At 41.3% G+C, this 24,581-nt stretch overlaps 1 protein-coding gene across 3 annotated transcripts in view; it reads left to right on the forward strand.

The window, feature by feature from the left end:
* Positions 1 to 430: 430 nt before the first annotated feature.
* Positions 431 to 24,581, forward strand: part of LOC106578111 (E3 ubiquitin-protein ligase TRIM39) — a 33,765-nt gene continuing 9,614 nt past the window's right edge. For all 3 annotated transcript variants that reach the window (XM_014156709.2, XM_045701609.1, XM_045701611.1), the window contains exons 1-9: positions 431 to 687; positions 6,346 to 6,473; positions 6,597 to 6,750; positions 6,944 to 7,062; positions 10,894 to 11,070; positions 14,392 to 14,489; positions 16,579 to 16,674; positions 20,431 to 20,664; positions 21,989 to 22,136. In XM_014156709.2, the coding sequence (XP_014012184.1) occupies positions 6,416 to 6,473; positions 6,597 to 6,750; positions 6,944 to 7,062; positions 10,894 to 11,070; positions 14,392 to 14,489; positions 16,579 to 16,674; positions 20,431 to 20,664; positions 21,989 to 22,136 (1,084 nt within the window). In that variant the 5' untranslated portion in view covers positions 431 to 687; positions 6,346 to 6,415. The remainder of the gene's footprint in view (positions 688 to 6,345; positions 6,474 to 6,596; positions 6,751 to 6,943; positions 7,063 to 10,893; positions 11,071 to 14,391; positions 14,490 to 16,578; positions 16,675 to 20,430; positions 20,665 to 21,988; positions 22,137 to 24,581) is intronic.

Here is a 24,581-nt window from a genome sequence, read left to right on the forward strand (position 1 = left end):
AGGGAGAACTACCAATAACAGAACAACAAACCTACCAATAACAGAACAACAAACCTACCAACAACAGAACAACCAACCTACCAACAACAGAACAACCAACCTACCAACAACAGAACAACCAACCTACCAACAACAGAACAACCAACCTACCAACAACAGAACAACCAACCTACCAACAACAGAACAACCAACCTACCAACAACAGAACAACCAACCTACCAACAACAGAACAACCAACCTACCAACAACAGAACAACCAACCTACCAACAACAGAACAACCAACCTACCAACAACAGAACAACCAACCTACCAACAACAGAACAACCAACCTACCAACAACAGAACAACCAACCTACCAACAACAGAACAACCAACCTACCAACAACAGAACAACCAACCTACCAACAACAGAACAACCAACCTACCAACAACAGAACAACCAACCTACCAACAACAGAACAACCAACCTACCAACAACAGAACAACCAAGCTACCAACAACAGAACAACCAAGCTACCAACAACAGAACAACCAAGCTACCAACAACAGAACAACCAAGCTACCAACAACAGAACAACCAAGCTACCAACAACAGAACAACCAACCTACCAACAACAGAACAACCAACCTACCAACAACAGAACAACCAACCTACCAACAACTGAACAACTTAACTGGCCTTGCAGGTAATCTAATTCTACAATTTGAGTTACAGAATTGTTACAGAATTTAAAAAAAGATAAATAAAATGTATTTATAAAGCCCTTTTTACATCAGCCAATGTTACAAAGTGCTGTACAGAAACCCAGCCTAAAACCCCAAACAGGAAGCAATGCAGATGTAGAAGCACGGTGGCTAGGAAAAACTCCCTGGAAAGGCAGGAACCTAGGAAGAAACCTAGAGAGGACCCAGGCTCTGAGGGGTGGCCAGTCCTCTTCTGGCTGTGCCGGGTGGAGATTATAACAGAACATGGCCAAGATGTTCAAATGTTCATAGATGACCAGCAGGGTCAAATAATAATAATCACAGTGGTTGTAGAGGGTGCAACAGGTCAGCACCTCAGGAGTAAATGTCAGTTGACTTTTCATAGCCAAGTATTCAGAGTTAGAGACAGCAGGTGCGGTAGAGAGAGAGAGACGAAAACAGCCGGTCCGGGACAAGGTAGCATGCACGGTGAACAGGTCAGTGTTCCATAGCTGCAAGCAGAACAGTTGAAACTGGAGTAGCAGCACGACCAGGTGGACTGGGGACAGCAAGGAGTCATCAGGCCAGGTAATCCTGAGGCATGGTCCCAGGGCTCAAGTCCTCCGGGAGGGAGAGGGAGAGAGAATTAGAGAGAGCATACTTAAATTAACACAGGACACCGGATAAGACTGGAGAAATACTCCAGATATAACAGACTGACCCTAGCTCCCCGACACAAACTACTGCAGCATAAATATATCATAATGTAGGTTCTTATACAGATGGGTAATGGTATAAGTTAGATAACGTAGACAGTTACAATATGTACAATGTTCTACCTCTACAAAGACGAGACTGTTTTCTATCCTGGGGGTGATTGGGCTGGAGTTTTCAGAACTTACATTACCTGCACCAAAGCTTCAAATGAGTAGGGAGCGAGCGAGATGGATCTATCTATTTCACTTGCTTTGGCAATGTAAACATATATTTCCCATACCAATAAAAGCCTTCAATTGAATTGAAATGAGAGAGAGAGAGAGAGGTAGAGAGAGCAAGAGAGGGTTGCAGAGAGAGAGGAGAGAGAGCAAGAGAGAGTTGCAGAGAGAGGTGGAGAGAGAGCAAGAAAAGGGTAGAGAGAGAGAGAGAGAGAGAGAGAGAGGTGGAGAGAGAAAGAGAGAGAGAGAGAGAGAGAGAGCATACCACTGTGAATGCTCTGAGAGACTCTGGGTTGAGGTAAGTGACACCCCTATCAGAGTTATCTATCCAAAACGGAGATGTATGGGTAAACCACTTCTCTAATCTTTTTGGCCCTGTAACAAAGAACAAACAGCAAAAACATGCACATGATCAAATACAAATCTTAGAATCAACTATTAAAGATGACCAGAACCCACTGGATTCTTCAACTACATGACAAAATACAAACCCTCCAACCCAAAAAAGCCTGTGGCGTTGATGGGATCCTCAATGAAATTATAAAATATGTAAACAATGTACTGAGCAAATGTCAAATTGGCTTTTTACCAAATTACCGTACGACAGACCACGTATTCACCCTGCACACCCAAATTGACAAACAAACAAAACAAAGGCAAAGTCTTCTCATGCTTTGTTGACTCAATTTGGCATGAGGGTCTGCTATACAAATTGATGGAAAGTGGTGTTGGGTGAAAAACATACATTATAAAATCCATATACACAAACAAGTGGTTAAAATAGGCAAAAGACAAAAAAAAATCCACAGGGCGTGGGGTGAGACAGGGATGCAGCTTGAGCCCCACCCTCTTCAACATATACAGTATGTCAGTGAATTGGAGAGGCCACTAGAACAGTCTGCAGCACCCGGCCTCACCCTACTAGAATCTGAAGTCAAATGTCTACTGTTTACTGATGATCTGGTGCTTCTGACCCCAACCAATGGGGGTTACAGCAGCACCTAGATCTTCTGCACAGATTCTGTCCGACCTGGGCTCTGACTTTAAATCTCAGAGAGACAAAAATAATGGTGTTCCAAAAAAGGTCCAGTTGCCAGGACCACAAATACAAATTCCATCTAGACACCGTTGCCCTAGAGCACACAAAAAACTATACATACCTTGGCCTAAACATCATCGCCACAGGTAACTTCCACAAAGCAGTGAACAATCTGAGAGACAAGGCAAGAAGGGCTTTCTATGCCATCAAAAGGAACATACAATTCGACATACCAATTAGGATCTGGCAAAAAATACTTGAATCAGTTATAGAACTCATTGCCCTTTATGGTTGTGAGGTCTGGGGTCCGCTCACCAACCAAGAATTCACAAAATGGGACAAACACCAAATTGAGACTATGCATGCAGAATTCTACGTTGTACACAAAGTATATTTTTGTAGAACACCAAATAATGCATGCAGAGCAGAATTAGGCTGATAACCGCTAATTATCAAAATCCAGAAAAGAGCCGATAAATTCTACAACCAACAATTTCCAAACCTTCTACAATATAACAAAGCCATCACTTACAGAGAGATGAACCTGGAGAAGAGTCCCCTAAGCAAGCTGGTCCTGGTACTCTGTTCACAAACACAAACAGACCCCACAGAGTCCCAGGACAGCAACACAATTAGATCCAACCAAATCACAAGAAAACAAAATGATAATTCTTTCCAATGTGTCAAGTAATTACTTGATACAAAAAAGCAGAGCAAACTAGAATGCTATTTGGCCCTAAACAGAGAGTACACAGTGGCAGTATGCCTGACCACTGTGACTGACCCAAAATTAAGGAAAGCTTTGACTATGTACAGACTCAGTGAGCATAGCCTTGCTATTGAGAAAGGCCTCCGAAGGCAGACATGGCTCTCAAGAGAAGACAGGCTATGTGCACACTGCCCTCAGAATGAGGTGCAAACTGAGCTGCACTTCCTAACCTCTTGCCAAATGTATGACCATATTAGAGACACATATTTCCCTCAGATTACACAGACCCACAAAGAATTTGAAAACAAACCCAATTTTGATAAACTCTCATATCTATTGGGTGAAATATCACAGTGTGCCATCACAGCAGCAAGATTTGTGACCTGTTGCCACAAGAAAAGGGCAACCAGTGAAGAACAAACACCCTTGTAAATACAACCCATATTTATGTTTATTTATTTTCCCTTTTGTACTTTAATTATTTTCACATAATATGACATTTGTAATTTCTTTATTCTTTTGTAACTTTTGTGAGTGTAATGTTTACTGTTCATTTTTATCTACTTCACTTGCTTTGGCAATATTAACATATGTTTCCCATGTCAATAAAGCCCTTAAATTGAAATGAAATAGAACTGAATTGAGAGAGAGAGAGAGGTGGAGAGAGAAGGTGGAGAGAAAGAGAGGTGGGGAGAGATATAGAGAAAGAGAGAGAGAGAGGTGTTATTTCCTATTACATAAGATAAAAACATGATTGGTTGTGATTGAGTACGGCACAGGTAAAGCTGTTTTTCAAAATATTGATTATGGTCAAATATGATCATTGATTTTTAACGTAGACTTTCAGTCATTGTGCTAATGCTAGTCAGTTAGTAATGCTAGTCAGTTAGTAATGCTAGTTAGTTAGTAATGCTAGTTAGTTAGTAATGCTAGTTAGTTAGTAATGCTAGTCAGTTAGTCATGCTAGTTAGTTAGTAATGCTAGTCAGTTAGTAATGCTAGTTAGTTAGTAATGCTAGTCAGTTAGTAATGCTAGTTAGTATTGTAATGCTAGTTAGTTAGTAATGCTAGTTAGTTAGTAATGCTAGTTAGTTAGTAATGCTAGTCAGTTAGTAATGCTACTTAGTAATGCTAGTCAGTTAGTAATGTTGGTTAGTTAGTAATGCTAGTCAGTTAGTAATGCTAGTTAGTTAGTAATGCTAGTCAGTTAGTAATGCTAGTTAGTTAGTAATGCTAGGTAGTTAGTAATGCTAGTCAGTTAGTAATGCTAGTCAGTTAGTAATGCTAGGTAGTTAGTAATGCTAGTTAGTTAGTAATGCTAGTCAGTTAGTAATGCTAGTTAGTTAGTAATGCTAGTTAGTTAGTAATGCTAGTCAGTTAGTAATGCTACTTAGTTAGTAATGCTAGTCAGTTAGTAATGCTAGTTAGTTAGTAATACTAGTTAGTTAGTAATGGTAGTCAGTTAGTAATGCTAGTTAGTTAGTAATGCTAGTTAGTTAGTAATGCTTGTCAGTTAGTAATGCTAGGTAGTTAGTAATGCTACTTAGTTAGTAATGTTAGTTAGTTAGTAATGCTAGGTAGTTAGTAATGCTAGTTAGTTAGTAATGCTAGGTAGTTAGTAATGCTTGTCAGTTAGTAATGCTAGTTAGTTAGTAATGCTAGTCAGTTAGTAATGCTAGTCAGTTAGTAATGCTAGTTAGTTAGTAATGCTAGTTAGTTAGTAATGCTACTTAGTTAGTAATGTTAGTTAGTTAGTTAGTATTGCTAGGTAGTTAGTAATGCTAGGTAGTTAGTAATGCTTGTCAGTTAGTAATGCTAGTTAGTTAGTAATGCTAGTCAGTTAGTAATGCTAGTCAGTTAGTAATGCTAGTTAGTTAGTAATGCTAGTTAGTTAGTAATGCTTGTCAGTTAGTAATTCTAGTCAGTTAGTAATGCTACTTAGTTAGTAATGTTAGTTAGTTAGTAATGCTAGTTAGTTAGTAATGCTAGTCAGTTAGTAATGCTACTTAGTAATGCTAGTCAGTTAGTAATGTTAGTTAGTTAGTAATGCTAGTTAGTTAGTAATGCTAGTCAGTTAGTAATGCTAGTTAGTTAGTAATGCTAGGTAGTTAGTAATGCTAGTCAGTTAGTAATGCTAGTCAGTTAGTAATGCTAGGTAGTTAGTAATGCTACTTAGTATTGTCTCACGAAAGTACCTCTAACTTCCCTCATACTGCACGCAGAGGCATAAAAATGTTATCAACGAGTTCCTCTGACTATAGGGAAGTAGAGTGAGAATCTGTCAGTAAGGTTAACCAGTTCATCTGACTATAGGGAAGTAAAATAAGAATCTGTCAGTAAGGATAACCAGTTCCTCTGACTATAGGGAAGTAAAATAAGAATCTGTCAGTAAGGTTAACAAGTTCATCTGACTATAGGGAAGTAAAATAAGAATCTGTCAGTAAGGTTAACCAGTTCATCGTACTATAGGGAAGTAGAGTGAGAATCTGTCAGTAAGGTTAACCAGTTCATCTTACTATAGGGAAGTAGAGTGAGAATCTGTCAGTAAGTTTAACCAGTTCATCGTACTATAGGGAAGTAGAGTGAGAATCTGTCAGTAAGGTTAACCAGTTCATCTTACTATAGGGAATTAGAGTGAGAATCTGTCAGTAAGTTTAACCAGTTCATCGTACTATAGGGAAGTAGAGTGAGAATCTGTCAGTAAGGTTAACCAGTTCATCGTACTATAGGGAAGTAGAGTGAGAATCTGTCAGTAAGGTTAACCAGTTCATCTTACTATAGGGAATTAGAGTGAGAATCTGTCAGTAAGGATAACCAGTTCATCTGACTATAGAGGAAAATAGAGAGATGGTAGAGAAGATAAGTAAGTAGGTGTGTGCGCATGCATTCTCTGTGCATGCTGTAAAACGGCATGGAGGTGTGACCTCCTTGGTTTTACAGTATGGTAATTGTATTGAGGTATGTATCTATTTATCTAGGAGGAGGAGGAGGAGGAGCGTTTGACAAACAGGACGACCTGTAATCCTACCTGGCCACCTCTTCACTGAGATGCGAAGACGGTCCTCGAAGTCGGGGGTCCCGACCCCCAAAAAATCTGAACCCCAGGGTTAGATATGATTTATTTGACCAAATATGTGTTTTAATTCATGTTTTAAGTGTTATCCTCTGAGATCCAATGCAGGCAATCTTGTTGTATAATTGTTTTTTACACTAATACCTTTAATTCAAGGAGTGCCTATCCCGATGTCTGCTGAACGACCCCAAACTTCCTCCGTAGCCTCCTCGCTCCCCACCCCAAGCCTTGCTGCGGCGCTAGCCCGACGAAGGTTCACCCTGAGTGGGGCAGCTGACAGCCAGAACCAAGGACTGACGGTCTACTGCAGGTGTGTTAAACTGGGTTTTACCTGACCCATCAACATATCACATGCAGAGTGGAGCCCTTTACACACAAACACTAACACACTTCACTTACACACTCTCTCTGTCTCTTCCCCTTCCTCTCTCTCTTCACCCTCCTCCATCCTCCCTTCTTTCCCTCTCTCTCTCTCCCTAACACCCCCCCCCCCCCCATTCCAGAATGCCATTCTCTCGTAGCTTCCTGTCTGAAGACCAGTTCCATTGTTCCATCTGTCTGGATATCTTCATAAACCCCGCCTCCACTCCATGTGGACACTCCTTCTGCATGGCCTGCATAGGTAGGTAGTTGTACTTCAAATCAAATCTTATTTGTCACATGCACCAAATACAACAGGTGTAGATCTTGCAGTGAAATGCTGAATACAACAGGTGTAGATCTTACAGTGAAATGCTGAATACAACAGGTGTAAGTAGACCTTACAGTGAAATGCTGAATACAACAGGTGTAGTAGACCTTACAGTGAAATGCTGAATACAACAGGTGTAGTAGACCTTACAGTGAAATGCTGAATACAACAGGTGTAGATCTTACAGTGAAATGCTGAATACAACAGGTGTAGATCTTACAGTGAAATGCTGAATACAACAGGTGTAAGTAGACTTTACAGTGAAATGCTGAATACAACAGGTGTAGTAGACCTTACAGTGAAATGCTGAATACAACAGGTGTAGTAGACCTTACAGTGAAATGCTGAATACAACAGGTGTAGTAGACCTTACAGTGAAATGCTGAATACAACAGGTGTAGATCTTACAGTGAAATGCTGAATACAACAGGTGTAGATCTTACAGTGAAATGCTGAATACAACAGGTGTAAGTAGACTTTACAGTGAAATGCTGAATACAACAGGTGTAAGTAGACTTTACAGTGAAATGCTTACTTACAAGCTTTTAACCAACAAGGCAGTTTTAAGAAAAAAGTAAGTGTTAAGAAAGTATTTACTAAATAAACAATAAAAAAAAGAAAAAGAAAAAAAGAAAAAACAAAAATAAATAATTAAAGAGCAACAATTAAATAACAGTAGCGGAGATATATAACGGGGGTATCTGCACAAAGTAAATGTTTGTGGGCACAGGTTAGTCAAGGTAATTTAGGTAATATGTACATGTGGGTAGAGGTAAAGTGATTATGCATAGATAATAAACAGATAGAAGCAGCAGCGTAAAAATGGGGGAAGGGGTCAATGCAAATAGTCTGGGCAGCCATTTTGTTTAGCTGTTCAGCAGTCTTATTGCTTGGGGGTAGAAGCTGTTAAGAAGCCTTTTGGACCTAGACTTGGCACTCCGGTACCGCTTGCCGTGTGGTAGCAGAGAGAACAGTCTATGACTAGGGTGGCTGGAGTATTTGACAATTTTTAGGGCCTTCCTCTGACACCGCCTGGTATAGAGGTCCTGGATGGCTGGAAGCTTGGCCCCAGTGATGTACTGGGCAGTACGCACTACCCTCTGTAGTGCCTTGTGGTCGGAGGCCGAGCAGTTGCCATACCAGGCAGTGATGCAACCCGTCAGGAAGCTTTCGATGGTGCAGCTGTAGAACTTTTTGAGGATCTGGGGACCCATGCCAAATCTTTTCAGTCTCCTGAGGGGGAATAGGTTTTGTCGTGCCCTCTTCACGACTGTCTTGGTGTGTTTGGACCATGTTAGTTTGTTGGTGATGTGGACATCAAGAAACCTGAAGCTCTCAACGTGCTCCACTACAGCCCCGTCGATGAGAATGGGGGCATGCTCAGCCCTCCTTTACCTGTAGTCCACAATCATCTCCTTTGTCTTGATCACGATGAGGGAGAGGTTGTTATCCTGGCACCACACTGCCAGTTCTCTGACCTCCTCCCTATAGGCTGTCTCGTCGTTGTCAGTGATCAGGCCTTCCACTGTTGTGTCGTCAGCAAACTTAATGACGGGGTTGGAGTCATGACTGACCATGCAGTCATGAGTGAACAGGGAGTACAGGAAGGGATTGAGCACGCACTCCTGAGGATCCCCCGTGTTGAGGATCAGCGTGGCAGATGTGTTGTTACCTACTCTTACCACCTGGGGGGGGGCGGCCCGTCAGGAAGTAAAGGATTCAGTTGCAGATGGAGGTGTCCCAGGGTCCTTAGCTTAGTGATGAGCTTTGAGGGCACTATGGTGTTGAACGGTGATTAGCATTCTCAATGATTAGCATTCTCACGTATGTGTTCCTTTTGTCCAGGTGGGAAAGGGCAGTATGAATGCAATAGAGATTGCGTCATCTGTGGATCTGTTGGGGCGGTATGCAAATTGGAATGGGTCTAGGGTTTCTGGGATAATGGTATTGATCTGAGCCATGACCAGCCTTTCAAAGCACTTCATAACTACAGACGTGAGTGCTATGGGTCGGTAGTCATTTAGGTAGGTTACCTTGGTGTTCTTGGGCACAGGGACTATGGTGGTCTGCTTGAAACATGTTGGCATTACAGACACAGTTAGGGACAGGTTGAAAATGTCAGTGAAGACACTTGCCAGTTGGTCAGCGCATGCTCGGAGTACACGTCCTGGTAATCCGTCTGTGAAGGTTGATCTGTTTAAAGGTCTTACTCACATCTGCTATGGAGAGAGTGATCACGCAGTCGTCCGGAACAGCTAATGCTCTCATGCATGTTTCAGTGTTGCTTGCCTCGAATCGCCTGTAAACCATGGCTTCTGTTTGGGGTATTTACGTACGGTCACTGTGGGGACGACGTCATCGATGCACTTAATGATGAAGCCAGTGACTGATGTGGTGTAATCCTCAATGCCATCGGAAGAATCCCGGAACATATTCCAGGGTGTGCTTGCAAAACAGTCCTGTAGCTTAGCATCTGCTTCATCTGACCACTTCCGTATTGAGCCAGTTACTGGTGCTTCCTTCTTTAGTTTTTGCTTGTTAGCAGGAATCAGGAGGATAGAGTTATGGTCAGATTTGCCAAATGAAGGGCAAGGGAAAGCTTTGTACAGGTCTCTGTGTGTGGAGTAAAGGTGGTCTAGAGTTTTATTTTCCTCTGGTTGCACATTTAACATGCTGGTAGAAATGAGGTAAAACGGATTTAAGTTTCCCTACATTAAAGTCCCCGGCCACTAGGAGCTCCGCCTCTGGATGAGCATTTTCCTGTTTGCTTATGACCTTATACAGCTCGTTGAGTGGGGTCTTAGTGCCGGCAATGGTTTGTGGTGATAAATAGACAGCTACAAAAAATATAGATGAAAACTCTTGGTAAATAGTGTGGTCTACAGCTTATCATGAGATATTCTACCTCAGGTGAACAAAACCTCAAGACTTCCTTAATATTAGATTTCGTGCACCAGCTGTTATTGACAAATAGAACAGACCACCACCCCTTGTCTTACCGGAGGCAGCTGTTCTATCTTGACGATGCAGCGTAAACCCAGCCAGCTGTATGTTACTCATGTCGTCGTTCAGCCACGACTCCGTGAAACATAAGATATTACCGTTTTTAATGTCCCGTTGGAAGGATAGTCTTGGTCGCAGCTCATCCAGTTTATTATCCAATGATTGGCTAATAGTACAGAAGGTAGAGGTGGGTTACCCACAAACCCAGCCAGCTGTATCGCCGTATCTTCTTCATGCGAATAACAGGGATTTGGGCCGGTGTCCGGTGTCTGAAGTAAATCCTTCGCATCCGACTCGTTAAAGAAATCTTTGTTCAGTACGAGGGGAGTAATCACTTCTCTGATATCTATAAGCTCTTTTTGGTCATAAGAGATGGCGGCAGAAACATTGTGTATAAAATAAGTTACAAATATCGCAACTACAAAAAAAACACACACAATAGCACAATTGGTTAGGAGCCCGTAAATAGACAGCCATCTACTCCGGCGACATTATCATTAGGGGAGCAATTAGGGCTAAGTGCCTTGTTCAAGGGCACATCGACAGATTTTTCACACAGTTGGCTCGGGGATTCGAACCAGCAACCGCTAGGCTTCCTGCCACACACACACACCAGTGAATCTTAGAGCAAGCGGGGATGTTGCTGACCTTTCCAAGTTACCTATGACCCCTACATGATCCTAGTGGGCTCAACATGTGGTGATATTTATGTTCAGACGGGTGAATAAATGATCTGTTCTATTCTGTCCTCTGATCCAGGTCAGTACTGGGACGGTGCTAAGCTCTGCCAGTGTCCCCTCTGCAAAGAGACCTTTAAGAAACGTCCGGACCTCCAGATTAACCGGACCCTCAGGGAGATCACAGAGCAGTTTAAGTCCATGTCCGGGGTGTCTCGGTTGGGCAGCGGGAGGTGGAGAGGTGTCCTGGGGGCTGGAGGTGGGCTATATTTTTAAAATATTTATATATATATTTATTTATATATTTTAGGGAATGTTCTAGTTTTAATGACAGATGATTTACGGTAGATACTGTATGTAGGTAGATACTGTATGTAGGTAGATAGATACTGTATGTAGGTAGATAGATACTGTATGTAGGTAGATACTGTATGTAGGTAGATACTGTATGTAGGTAGATACTGTATGTAGGTAGATACTGTATGTAGATAGATACTGTATGTAGGTAGATACTGTATGTAGGTAGATACTGTATGTAGATAGATACTGTATGTAGGTAGATACTGTATGTAGATAGATACTGTATGTAGGTAGATACTGTATGTAGGTAGATACTGTATGTAGATAGATACTGTATGTAGGTAGATACTGTATGTAGATAGATACTGTATGTAGGTAGATACTGTATGTAGATAGATACTGTATGTAGGTAGATACTGTATGTAGATAGATACTGTATGTAGGTAGATACTGTATGTAGGTAGATACTGTATGTAGGTAGATACTGTATGTAGGTAGATACTGTATGTAGATAGATACTGTATGTAGATAGATACTGTATGTAGGTAGATACTGTATGTAGATAGATACTGTATGTAGGTAGATACTGTATGTAGATAGATACTGTATGTAGATAGATACTGTATGTAGGTAGATACTGTATGTAGATAGATACTGTATGTAGGTAGATACTGTATGTAGGTAGATACTGTATGTAGATAGATACTGTATGTAGATAGATACTGTATGTAGGTAGATACTGTATGTAGGTAGATACTGTATGTAGATAGATACTGTATGTAGGTAGATACTGTATGTAGGTAGATAGATACTGTATGTAGATAGATACTGTATGTAGGTAGATACTGTATGTAGGTAGATAGATAGATAGATACTGTATGTAGGTAGATATATACTGTATGTAGATAGATACTGTATGTAGGTAGATAGATACTGTATGTAGGTAGATAGATACTGTATGTAGATAGATACTGTATGTAGGTAGATACTGTATGTAGATAGATACTGTATGTAGGTAGATACTGTATGTAGGTAGATACTGTATGTAGATAGATACTGTATGTAGGTAGATACTGTATGTAGATGGGTAGATAGATACTGTATGTAGATACTCTATGTAGATGGGTAGATAGATACTGTATGTAGATGGGTAGACATATACTGTATGTAGATAGATAGATACTGTATGTAGATGGGTAGATACTGTATGTAGATGGGTAGATAGATACTGTATGTAGATGGGTAGATAGATACTGTATGTAGATGGGTAGATAGATACTGTATGTAGATAGGTAGATACTGTATGTAGATAGGTAGATACTGTATGTAGATGGGTAGGTAGATACTGTATGTAGATGGGTAGATAGATACTGTATGTAGATGGGTAGATAGATACTGTATGTAGATAGGTAGATACTGTATGTAGATGGGTAGATAGATACTGTATGTAGATGGGTAGATAGATACTGTATGTAGATAGGTAGATACTGTATGTAGATGGGTAGATAGATATTATATAGAAAGTGAGTGGGGTAATAGGGGATGGAACAGCTGCCTCCAGAGACATATGGACTACAGGCACTACCATTAGACCAGCCCCTGGCATGGAGGTGTGCTGTTCTTTATAATACTGTATGTTATTGTATTTATGTACAGTTGAAGTCGGAAGTTTACATACACTTAGGTTGGAGTCATTAAAACTCGTTTTTCAACCACTCCACAAATGTCTTGTTAACAAACTATATTTTTGGCAAGTCGGTTAGGACATCTTTGCGCATGACACAAGTAATTTTTTCAACAATTGTTTACAGACAGATTATTTCACTTATCACAATTCCAGTGGGTCAGAAGTTTACATACACTAAGTTGACTGTGCCTTTAAACAGCTTGGAAAATTCCAGAAAATGATGTCATGGCTTTAGAAGCTTCTGATAGGCTAATTGACATAATTTGAGTCAAATGGAGGTGTACCTGTGGATGTATTTCAAGGTCTACCTTCAAACTCAGTGCCTCTTTGCTTGACATCATGGGGGAAAAAAACAAAAAAATCAGCCAAGACCTCAGAAACAAAATTGTAGACATCCACAAGTCTGGTTCATCCTTGGGAGCAATTTCCAAACGCCTGAAGGTACCACGTTCATCTGTACAAACAATAGTACGCAAGTATAAACACCATGGGACCACGCAGCCGTCATACTGCTCAGGAAGGAGACGCGTTCTGTCTCCTAGAGATGAACGTACTTTGGTGCGAAAAGTGCAAATCAATCCCAGAACAGCAAAGGACTTTGTGAAGATGCTGGAGGAAACAAGTACAAAAGTATCTATATCCACAGTAAAACGAGTCCTATATCGACATAACCTGAAAGGCCGCTCAGCAAGGAAGAAGCCACCACTCCAAAACCGCCATAAAAAAGCCAGACTACGGTTTGCAACTGCACATGGGGACAAAGATCGTACTTTTTGGAGAAATGTCCTCTGGTCTGATGAAACAAAAATAGAACTGTTTGGCCATAATGACCATCGTTATGTTTGGAGGAAAAAGGAGGAGGCTTGCAAGCCGAAGAACAACATCCCAACCGTGAAGCACGGGGGTGGCATCATCATGTTGTGGGGGTGCTTTGCTGCAGGAGGGACTGGTGCACTTCACAAAATAGATGGCATCATGAGGAAGGAAAATTATCTGGATATATTGAAGCAACATCTTAAGACAGATCAGTCAGGAAGTTAAAGCTTGGTCGCAAATGGGTCTTCCAAATGGACAATGACCCCAAGCATACTTCCAAAATGGCTTAAGGACAACAAAGTCAAGGTATTGGAGTGGGCATCACAAAGTCCTGACCTCAATCCTATAGAAAATTTGGCAGAACTGAAAAAACGTGCGAGCAAGGAGGCCTACAAACCTGACTGTGTTACACCAGCTCTGTCGAGGAATGGGCCAAAATTCACCCAACTTATTGTGGGAAGCATGTGGAAGGCTACCTGAAACATTTGACTCAGGTTAAACAATTTAAAGGCAATGCTACGAAATACTAATTTAGTGTATGTAAACTTCTGACCCACTGGGAATGTGATGAAAGAAATACAAGCTGAAATAAATCATTCTCTCTACCATTATTCTGACATTTCACATTCTGAAAATAAAGTGGTGATCTTAATTGACCTAAGACAGGGAATTTTTACTAGGATTAAATGTCAGGAATTGTGAAAAACTGAGTTTAAATGTATTTGGCTAAGGTGTATGTAAACTTCCGACTTCAACTGTATGTATCTATTAATCTAGGAGGAGGAGGAGGAGACGGAGGAGGAGGAGGAGGAAGAGGAGAGGACACAGACCATCAGGATCCCAGCACTATAGAGAGGGAGTGGATGGACACTAAGGTGGGTTGTAGGGAGGGAGGGAGGTAGATATAGAGGTAGAGCGATATATAGCGGTAGAGGGAGAGAGGGAGAGATAGGTAGACAGGGAGTTATATATAGAGAGAGAGATATAGATAGAGGGAGAAAGGGAGAGAGAGATATATAGAGGGATAGAAAGACAGATATAGAGGTAGAGAGGGAGAGAGAGATGCTTCAAAGTGGTGAGGTTTTACCTGATTAATTTTCTGGTTACTGTCTAATCAGAGGTAATGTGTTATAGATGCTACCAGTTATACACTGTGTGCACAATTACTAAGCAAGTTGTATGTTTGAGGATGAATTGTATTATTGAACAACTACAGCGCTCTCGGGCAATCCAAAATGTTAATAAACCTCAAACCTGAATATTTAAGAAAGTAAAAGTGAGGTTTTGGCTTTCTTTGGAGAATATCTATGTGTGCACAATTATTGGGCAACTATTAGTGTGTAGAATTATTATGCAACTAAATGAAAAACGAAAAGTTCCCCATCTCACTTGTTTATTTTCATCTGTTAAAGTGAGAATAATAAACAAACAACTCAAAATGTATAAACAAACATTTCTGACATTTAAAAAAAATATTCAGTGACCAATATAGCCACCCTTCTTTTCAATAACAGTCATAAGCCTTCCATCCATGGAGTCTGTCAGTTTCTTGATCTGTTGACCATCAACGTTTTGTGCAGCAGCAACCACAGCCTCCCAGACAGCAGCAACCACAGCCTCCCAGACACTGGTCAGAGAGGTGTACTGTTTTCCTTCACTGTAAATCCTCCGTTTAACAAGGGACCACAAGTTCTCAATAGGGTTTAGGTCAGGTGAGGAACGGGGCCATGTCATTATTCTTTCATCTTTAAGGCCTTTACCTGCTAGCCACGCAGTGGAGTACTTCGATGCATGCGATGGAGCATTGTTCTGCATAAAAATCATGGTCTTCTTGAAAGATGCAGACTTTTTCCTGTACCACTGCTTGAAGAAAGTGTCTTCTAAAAACTGGCAGTAGGTTTGGGAGTTGAGTTTGAGTCCATCCCCAACCCGAAAAGGTCCAACTAGCTCATCTTTAATAATACCACCCCATACCAGTACGCCACCTCCACCTTGCGGCGTCTGAGTCGAAGTGGAGCTCCGTGCCCGTTACTGATCCAGCCACGGGCCCATCCATCTGGTCCGTCAAGAGTCACTCTCATCTCATCAGTCCATAAAACCTTTGAAAAATCTGTCTTCAGATATTTCTTGGCCCAATCTTGACGTTTGAATTTATGTGTCTTGTTCAGTGGTGGTCGGGATTCAGCCTTCCTTACCTTGGCCATGTCTCTGAGCACTGAACACCTTGTACTTCTGAACACTCCAGGTAGGTTTCAGTTCTGGAATATGACAGCACTGGAGGATAATGCGTTCCTGGTAGCTTCACGTTTGATTCTTCTCAAATCTTTGGCAGTTAATTTGCATCTTTTTTTCTCAACACGGTTCTTGCGAACCTGTTGACTATTTGCAACAAAACGTTTGATGGTTCTGCGATCACGCCCCAATATCTTAGCAATTTCAAGAGTGCTGCATTCCTCTGAAATACTTTTTTAAAAAATTTACTTTTCAGAGTCAGTTAAATCTCTTTTTTGGCCCATTTTGCCTGAGGAAAAGAAGCTGCCTAATAATTATACACACCTTGATATAGGGTGTTGATCTCCTTAGGCCACACCCTCCCTCATTACACAAATACACATCACCTGATATGCTTAAATCCAATAAGCATTCCAGTTTATACAGCTTGGAGTTGGGAAATATGCATAATAATGATGATATGGTCAAAATATTGACTTGCCTAATAATTGTGCACACAGTGTATAGAAGGTGTCTGTCTAATCAGAGGTATGGTGTTATAGATGGTACCAGTTATAGAGAAGGTGTCTGCCTCAAAAACCCACACCAGCATCAAGTGGTGAGGGGTCTGCAGGATACGTTTTGGCAAGTATTGGGTTCTTCTGTGTTTGTAGATGTATTCACACATTGTTTCTCCTCCTCTCTCCTCTGTGTGTGTGTATGTGTGTGTGTGTGTGTGTGTGTGTGCGCCAGACCCAGCTACATGTGTCTGAGGCAGAGATCCATCAGCTGATTCTACAGAGACAGAGGAAGTTAGAGGAGATAAGGTCATCACTGGCTAAACTACAGGTGACCTTTAACCCCTGACCCTTAACCCTGGGGATGGACAGTGACCTTTAGCCCCTGATCCTTAACCCTGAGGATGGACAGTGACCTTTAACCCCTGACCCTTAACCCTGAGGATGGACAGTGACCTTTAGCCCCTGATCCTTAACCCTGGGGATGGACGGTGACCTTTAGCCCCTGATCCTTAACCCTGGCTACCTCACACACCCCCCCCCCCCCTCCATCCCCATTCAAAAGTCCATTGATTACTACAACACATACCTTAAACGATGTAACTTAACCCTGAACGTTTACCCTCAACTCTCTCTAAGGGCTCTCTTTACGGCGTTAAGGTGGCGCTCTTGTCAAACACACTTTAGTTTTCCATTTTGTCATGTAAAACCAAACATTTTCCAGCCCAACGCACCAATCAGCGCTCAGATGGGAGGGCTGGAAATATTTGATACGTGTCCTTAAAAAAGGGGTGATCCAAAGTGCTAATTTCAGGCTGATAGGGATATTTAAGATCAACCAAAAGCTGGTTTTAGCGGTAGCGCAGTTGGTTATGGTTATGGTTTGACAGCGGAAACGCAGCCTATCCAGCCGTGACACTCACTGCCCAAATGGAACAACAGTAATGTGCTTTTGTCGTATGTATTCTTGAGAAACATAAAACAGTTATGTTTTTTTCCCCCCATTTCGTTTTATTTGACTTCAACAACAAGCCTCCCTCCTCTTAAAGAAGGCTGTTTTTCAATGTAATCAAGTTGTCAAGACCGTTGATAAAGTGTTTGGCTCGTGAGACCGCTTGGAAAGCAATCTTATTAACCAAAGCTTTATTAAAATAGAAAGTTTGAGAGGGGCAAAACAGTGATCTATTTAATCTATTTATTGTAGGCAGACCTACATTATTGTAGCCATGCTTTGGACGTGAGTAAAACCCCTCCATGATGTACAGTGCATTCGGAAAGTATTCAGACCCCTTGACTTTTTACACATTTTGTTACATTACAGCCTTATTCTAAACTAGGTTAAATAGTTTTTTCCCTTCGTCAATCTACACACAATACCCCATAATGACATCACGATACCCCTTTATGACATCACAATACCCCATAATGACATCACGATACCCCTTTATGACATCACAATACCCCATAATATTTTTTTATTTATTTAACTAGGCAAGTCAGTTAAGAACAAAATCTTATTTTCAATGACGGCCTTGGAACAGTGGGTTAACTGCCTTGTTCAGGGGCAGAATGACATATTTTTACCTTGTCAGCTCGGGGATTTCATCTAGCAACCTTTTGGTTACTAGTCCAACGCTCTAACCACTAGGTTACATACCAATACCCCATAATGACAAAGCAAAAACTGTTTTTTAGACATTTCAGCAGATGTATTATAAAAAATAACTGACATATCACATTTACATAAGTATTCAGACCCTTTACTCAGTACTTTGTTGAAGCACCTTTGGCAGCGATTACAGCCTCAAGTCTTCTTTGGGTATAACACTACAAGCTTGTCACACTTGGATTTGGAGAGTTTCTCCCAATCTTCTCTGCAGATCCTCTCAAGCTCTGTCAGGTTGGATGGGGAGCGTCGCTGCACAGCTATTTTCAGGTCTCTCCAGAGTTGTTCGATCGGGTTCAAGTCTCCGGGCTCTGGCTGGGCCACTCAAGGACATTCAGAGACTTGCCCCGAAGCCACTGCTGCGTTGTCTTGGCTGTGTGCTTAGGGTCGTTGTCCTGTTGGAAGGTGAACTTTCACCCCAGTGCTCTGGAGCAGATTTTTATCAAGAATCTCTCCGTACTTTGCTCTGTTCATCTTTCCCTCGATCCTGACTAGTCTTCCAGTCCCTGCCGCTAAAAAACATCCCTACAGCATGATGCTGCCACCACCATGCTTCATCGTAAGGGATGGTGCCAGGTTTCCTCCAGATGTGACGCTTGGCATTCAGGCCAAAGAGTTCAATCTTAGTTTCATCAGACCAGAGATCTTGTTTCTCATGGTCTGAGAGTCCTTTAGGTGACTTTTGGCAAACTTCAAGCAGGCCATCATGTGCCTTTTACTGAGGAGTGGCTTCCGTCTGGCCACTCTACCATAAAGGCCTGATTGGTGGAGTGCTGCAGAGTTGGTTGTCCTTCTGGAAGGTTCTCCCATCTCCACAGAGGAACTCTGGAGCTCTGTCAGAGTGACCATCAGGTTGTTGGCCACCTCCCTGACCAAGGCTCGTCTCCCCCAATTGCTCAGTTTGGCCGGGCTGCCAGCTCTAGGAAGAGTCTTGGTGGTTACAAACGTCTTCCATTTAAGAATTTGTTCTTAACTGACTTCCCTAGTTAAATAAAGGTTAAATAAAGGTTAAATAAAAAATAAAAAAGAATGATGGAGGCCACAGTGTTCTTGGGGATCTTCAATGCTGCAGTCATTTTTTGGTCTGTGCATTGATACAATCCTGTCTCGGAGCACTACGGACAATTCCTTTGACCTCATGGCTTGGTTTTTGCTCTGACATGCACTGTCAACTGGTGGACCTTTATATAGACAGGTGTGTGCCTTTCCAAATCATGTCCAATCAATTGAATTTACCACAAGTGGACTCCAATCAAGTTGTAGAAACATCTCAAGGATGATCAATGGAAACAGGATGAACCTGAGCTCAATTTCAAGTCTCATAGAAAAGTGTCTGAATACCTAAATAAATAACGTATTTGTGTTTACAAATTTTAAAACATTTGCAAACATGTTTTCGCTTTGCCATTATAGTGTATTGTGTGTAGATTGACGAGGAAAAAATAGAATTTAATCAATTTTAGAATAAGGCTGTAACGTAACAAAATGTGGAAAAAGGGAAGGGGTCTGAATACTTTCCGAAGAAGCTATAGGCTACATGTGTCCATGCCCATCATAAAACAAGAGATGAGAACCTCGGTGAATACCGGTGAACCTCATATTTAGAAGTTATTTTCCTGTAACAATTGTTTGTTTTCCATTTCATTATTATTATTTTTTTAAACCTAGCCCTCTGTAGGCTACCCTTACCCTAGGCCAACTATAATGAAGGCTGATTCAACAGCAATGCATCGGGTCTTTTTTTATCATGGAGATTTTATGATATCATTACATTTCACATTTATTTATTGTTAAAAAAAATATATTAAAAAAAATAAAGACGGCTTGTTTTTCGTTTTTAATTTTATTAAAACCAAACTTAAAATGATTTTATAGGGAGAATGTCTGCATACAATACAACTTCTGGAGAAGTGTGAAATGCGATCTGTAAAATGGTTCCAATATGTTTCTAAAACATTATAATGAGTGAGTTGACATTCTCCCTTTCTCTTCCTATTGGATCATTCTCCAGCTACTGTAAAAAGGTTGAATGTACGTAAAAAAAACCTTCACAGTCTACGTTGTTTTAATATTATATGCCCACGGGAAGCAATTATACTGCCTGTAATTTATTTATTATTTATTTGTACGTATTTAGACATAGCCTTTTGTTTTGTTTACAATTTGATTCGGATTATTCCCTCTCTTTTCAGTGAATGTAATCTTGCTGATTGACAACGTTTGGCGTGTCCACGCTCAGCCATAATGCAGTTTACAGTAGGCGTAGCCCCGATATCAGTGAGATAGCTATGTTTATATTTCATCACGGAAGACATGCAATTACTGAGAACAATGTGGACCGCAAACAGGTTGACCAATGCGTTAGGTTTGTTTAAAATAGAGCCCTAAAACTCTAACGCGCGCTCTCACTCCCTTCCCCAGCTTTCAGTGGAACGTGAGACAGCAGGCGTTATGTGTGTGTTCAGTGCGTTGGTGTGTGCGGTTGAGAGGTCGCAGGCTGAGCTCATGGAGGTGATTGAGATTAGTAAGCGGTCGGCAGAGCACCAGGCGGACGCTGCGATTCGTCAGCTGGAACAGGAAGTGACTGAGCTCAGGAAGAGAAGCCACGCCCTCTCCCAGCTGGCCCAATCAGACGACTACGTTCATTGTATCAAGGTGAGAGGATGGAGGGAGGGAAACGGATACACGTTTAAAGATTAAGACGGTCGTATTCCAGATTACACTGTAGATGTTGTACTACATCAACCAATGGTTGCACGCTATGTCACCTACTGCAGTATCATATAATCACCACGTCACCTACTGCAGTATCATATAATCACCATGTCACCTACTGCAGTATCATATAATCACCATGTCACCTACTGCAGTATCATATAATCACTATGTCACCTACTGCAGTATCATATAATCACCATGTCACCTACTGCAGTATCATATAATCACCATGTCACCTACTGCAGTATCATATAATCACCATGTTACCTACTGCAGTATCATATAATCACCACGTCACCTACTGCAGTATCATATAATCACTATGTTACCTACTGCAGTATCATATAATCACCATGTCACCTACTGCAGTATCATATAATCACCATGTCACCTACTGCAGTATCATATAATCACCATGTCACCTACTGCAGTATCATATAATCACCATGTCACCTACTGCAGTATCATATAAACACCATGTCACCTACTGCAGTATCATATAATCACTATGTCACCTACTGCAGTATCATATAATCACCATGTCACCTACTGCAGTATCATATAATCACCACGTCACCTACTGCAGTATCATATAATCACTATGTCACCTACTGCAGTATCATATAATCACCATGTCATCTACTGCAGTATCATATAATCACCATGTCACCTACTGCAGTATCATATAATCACCATGTCACCTACTGCAGTATCATATAATCACCATGTCACCTACTGCAGTATCATATAATCACCATGTCACCTACTGCAGTATCATATAATCACCATGTCACCTACTGCAGTATCATATAATCACCATGTCACCTACTGCAGTATCATATAATCACTGTCACCTACTGCAGTATCATATCATCACCATGTCACCTACTGCAGTATCATATAATCACCATGTCACCTACTGCAGTATCATATAATCACCATGTCACCTACTGCATTATCATATAATCACCATGTCACCTACTGCAGTATCATATAATCACCATGTCACCTACTGCAGTATCATATAATCACCATGTCACCTACTGCAGTATCATATAATCACCATGTCACCTACTGCAGTATCATATCATCACCATGTCACCTACTGCAGTATCATATGATGTGGTTTGATTATATAACATATTATACAACACTTATTCAGGTGTTTTGAAATCTGTCATGAATCTGCAATGTAGTCAGCCAGGAATGGTTATTTCCACTCAATGAAAAACATACACTCTTTGCTTGCCCCCACCCTCAGAGCTACCCTGCACTCTGCACCCCTCCACCAATCAGAGACTGGTCTGGGGTGTCGGTGAACCCTGACCTGGGAACGGGGCCCATCTATACTTCGCTGTCTGTCCTGGTCCAACGTTTCCAGGAAGAGATCAGCAAGATGGTTCAGTTTGGTGAGTACTGCTCCTATCTCATCTCTCTCTCTCTCTCTCTTTCTCTTCTCTCATCTGTCCCTCTCATCACTCTCTCTCTTATCTCTAATCTCTCTCATCTCTATCTCTCCACTCTTGTATCTCTCTCTCTCCTCTCTTTCTCTTCTTTCTTTCTCTTCTCTCTTTCTCTCCTCTCTTACTCTTGTCGTATCTTTGGCATCATTAAAGTGAAAACTTATTTTATCAAATCAATTATCTGTAATTATTATTACGTGATTAAACTCATCATATAAATGTAATTAACTAGGAAGTCGGGGCACCAAGGAAAATCTTCAGATTACAAAGTTATAATTTTCCTACTATAACTTTTCAGATATTTTAATACCTGACCAATTAGTCTTCTAATTAATGAATCATTCTTTACCTCACGTTAGTCTCATTCCAAACGTCGAAAGTTGTTGGTTATCTGCACGAACCCAGTCTTTGCTATGAATCATCCATACATCAATTGTCTTAATCATTTATTTACTAACTAACTAACTAAATAATCACAGAAATGCATAAACAAACAACAATATATATGGTTACAAGGAAATGATAAGGGAAGTGGGTGTGGACTGAGAAGGCCGGGAAAGACAAGACACTACACAGTTGATAATTATATTAATTGAAATGCTAATCCTTTGCACATGAACGCTCACTCATTCGGGAATAATTGCAATCAATATATATTTACGCTCAATGTGTCGTCATGATCTCTGTTAGAATCGTCCGTCTTCCTGTTGGAAAGTTCATCTGAACTTCTCTTTGCGTCACTGGAGTCTTTCGTGGTTAGAATGGATACATCAGAGTCCCATTCAGAAATGTTCTGGTAGAATAGATGTTTCGGCGGTTGTCGGTCGTCGCATTCAGTCGACATAAATTCTAGCTGCAGACTATTAGATTTGCTCTTATTCTGTCGGTATCGATAGTCTCATAGTTGAACCATTTCCACCAGTGTAGCCAATGCTCCCCGTGGTTTGGTTAGTAATTCAACAACCGAGGAATGCATGGTCTCTACTCAAACCTTAGCCCTCTCGGTAATCGAGGTACGCTTGGTCTGCAGTGGGCTTCTCCAGGTGGGGTTTATATTCGGAACAGCAGAAAAGGGCTGTCCCATGACGCCAGATCAATGTCTGTGCTCATGGGGCGGGCCAATGACTTAATCCAATTCCCTTTAAAATTAAACTATCTTTCATTAAACAGTTTAAAATCACATTACATAATTTCACAAATAGTTTCATCTTTACTCATTCATTTTATACAATAATTAGATGCAAATCTCATAACGGAGACTCTTGTATAAACAGAGTTATGGTAATGTGGCTGTATTGTCTCTCATGAGGTCACAAACATTAGACAAAATGGACCGGTCATAGCTGGATTCTCCACCGACCGTTTACACATTCTCCAAAACATGGATATTGTTCAGTTCTCAAGTTCTGTGAGGTAGAAGAAGTTCTACTGTGAACCCTCTCTCTATACTGCATGGCCGGGGGGAAAGAGAGTCTCCTCCAGGAATTTACGACCTGAGATAACAGAGCCTGGGTGTAGGGGGAAAAGAGAGGTGGTGAGAGAGAGTTGGTGCTTGCTATATCCAAAGAGGGCCACGTCATGACACTCTCCTCTCTTTTTCTCCTCTCTTTCTCTCCTCTCTCTTCTTTCTCTCCTCTCCTTCTCTTTCTCTCCTCTCTTTCTCTCCTCTCCTTCGTTCTCTCCTCTCTCCTCTCCTTCTCTCCTCTCTTCTTTCTCTCCTCTCCTTCTCTTTCTCTCCTCTCTTTTCTCTCCTCTCCTTCGTTCTCTCCTCTCTCTCTCTCCTCTCCTTCGTTCTCTCCTCTCTCCTCTCCTTCTCTCCTCTCTTCTTTCTCTCCTCTCTTTCTATCCTCTCTTTCTCTCCTCTCTATATATCCTCTCTTTCTCTCCTCTCTCTCTTTTCTCTTTCTCTCTCCTCCCTTTCTCTCTTCTCTTTCTCTCCTCGAATTTCAAATGATGGAGGTGTTAAACAATGGAGGTATTTAATGAATTTACCTGCAGTGAAGCAGAGAACCATTCACACACACCTGATACCTGTAGAGAACCATTCACACAGACCTGATACCTGTAGAGAACCATTCACACTGACCTGATACCTGTAGAGAAGCATTCACACAGACCTGATACCTGTAGAGAACCATTCACACAGACCTGATACCTGTAGAGAACCATTCACACAGACCTGATACCTGTAGAGAACCATTCACACAGACCTGATACCTGTAGAGAACCATTCACACTGACATGATACCTGCAGAGAAGCAGAGAACCATTCACACTGACATGATACCTGTAGAGAAGCAGAGAACCATTCACACACACCTGATACCTGTAGAGAAGCAGAGAACCATTCACACACACCTGATACCTGTAGAGAACCATTCACACACACCT

Source organism: Salmo salar, chromosome ssa18 (assembly GCF_905237065.1).
Source record: "Salmo salar chromosome ssa18, Ssal_v3.1, whole genome shotgun sequence".
In the NCBI taxonomy this organism is placed as follows: domain Eukaryota; kingdom Metazoa; phylum Chordata; class Actinopteri; order Salmoniformes; family Salmonidae; genus Salmo; species Salmo salar.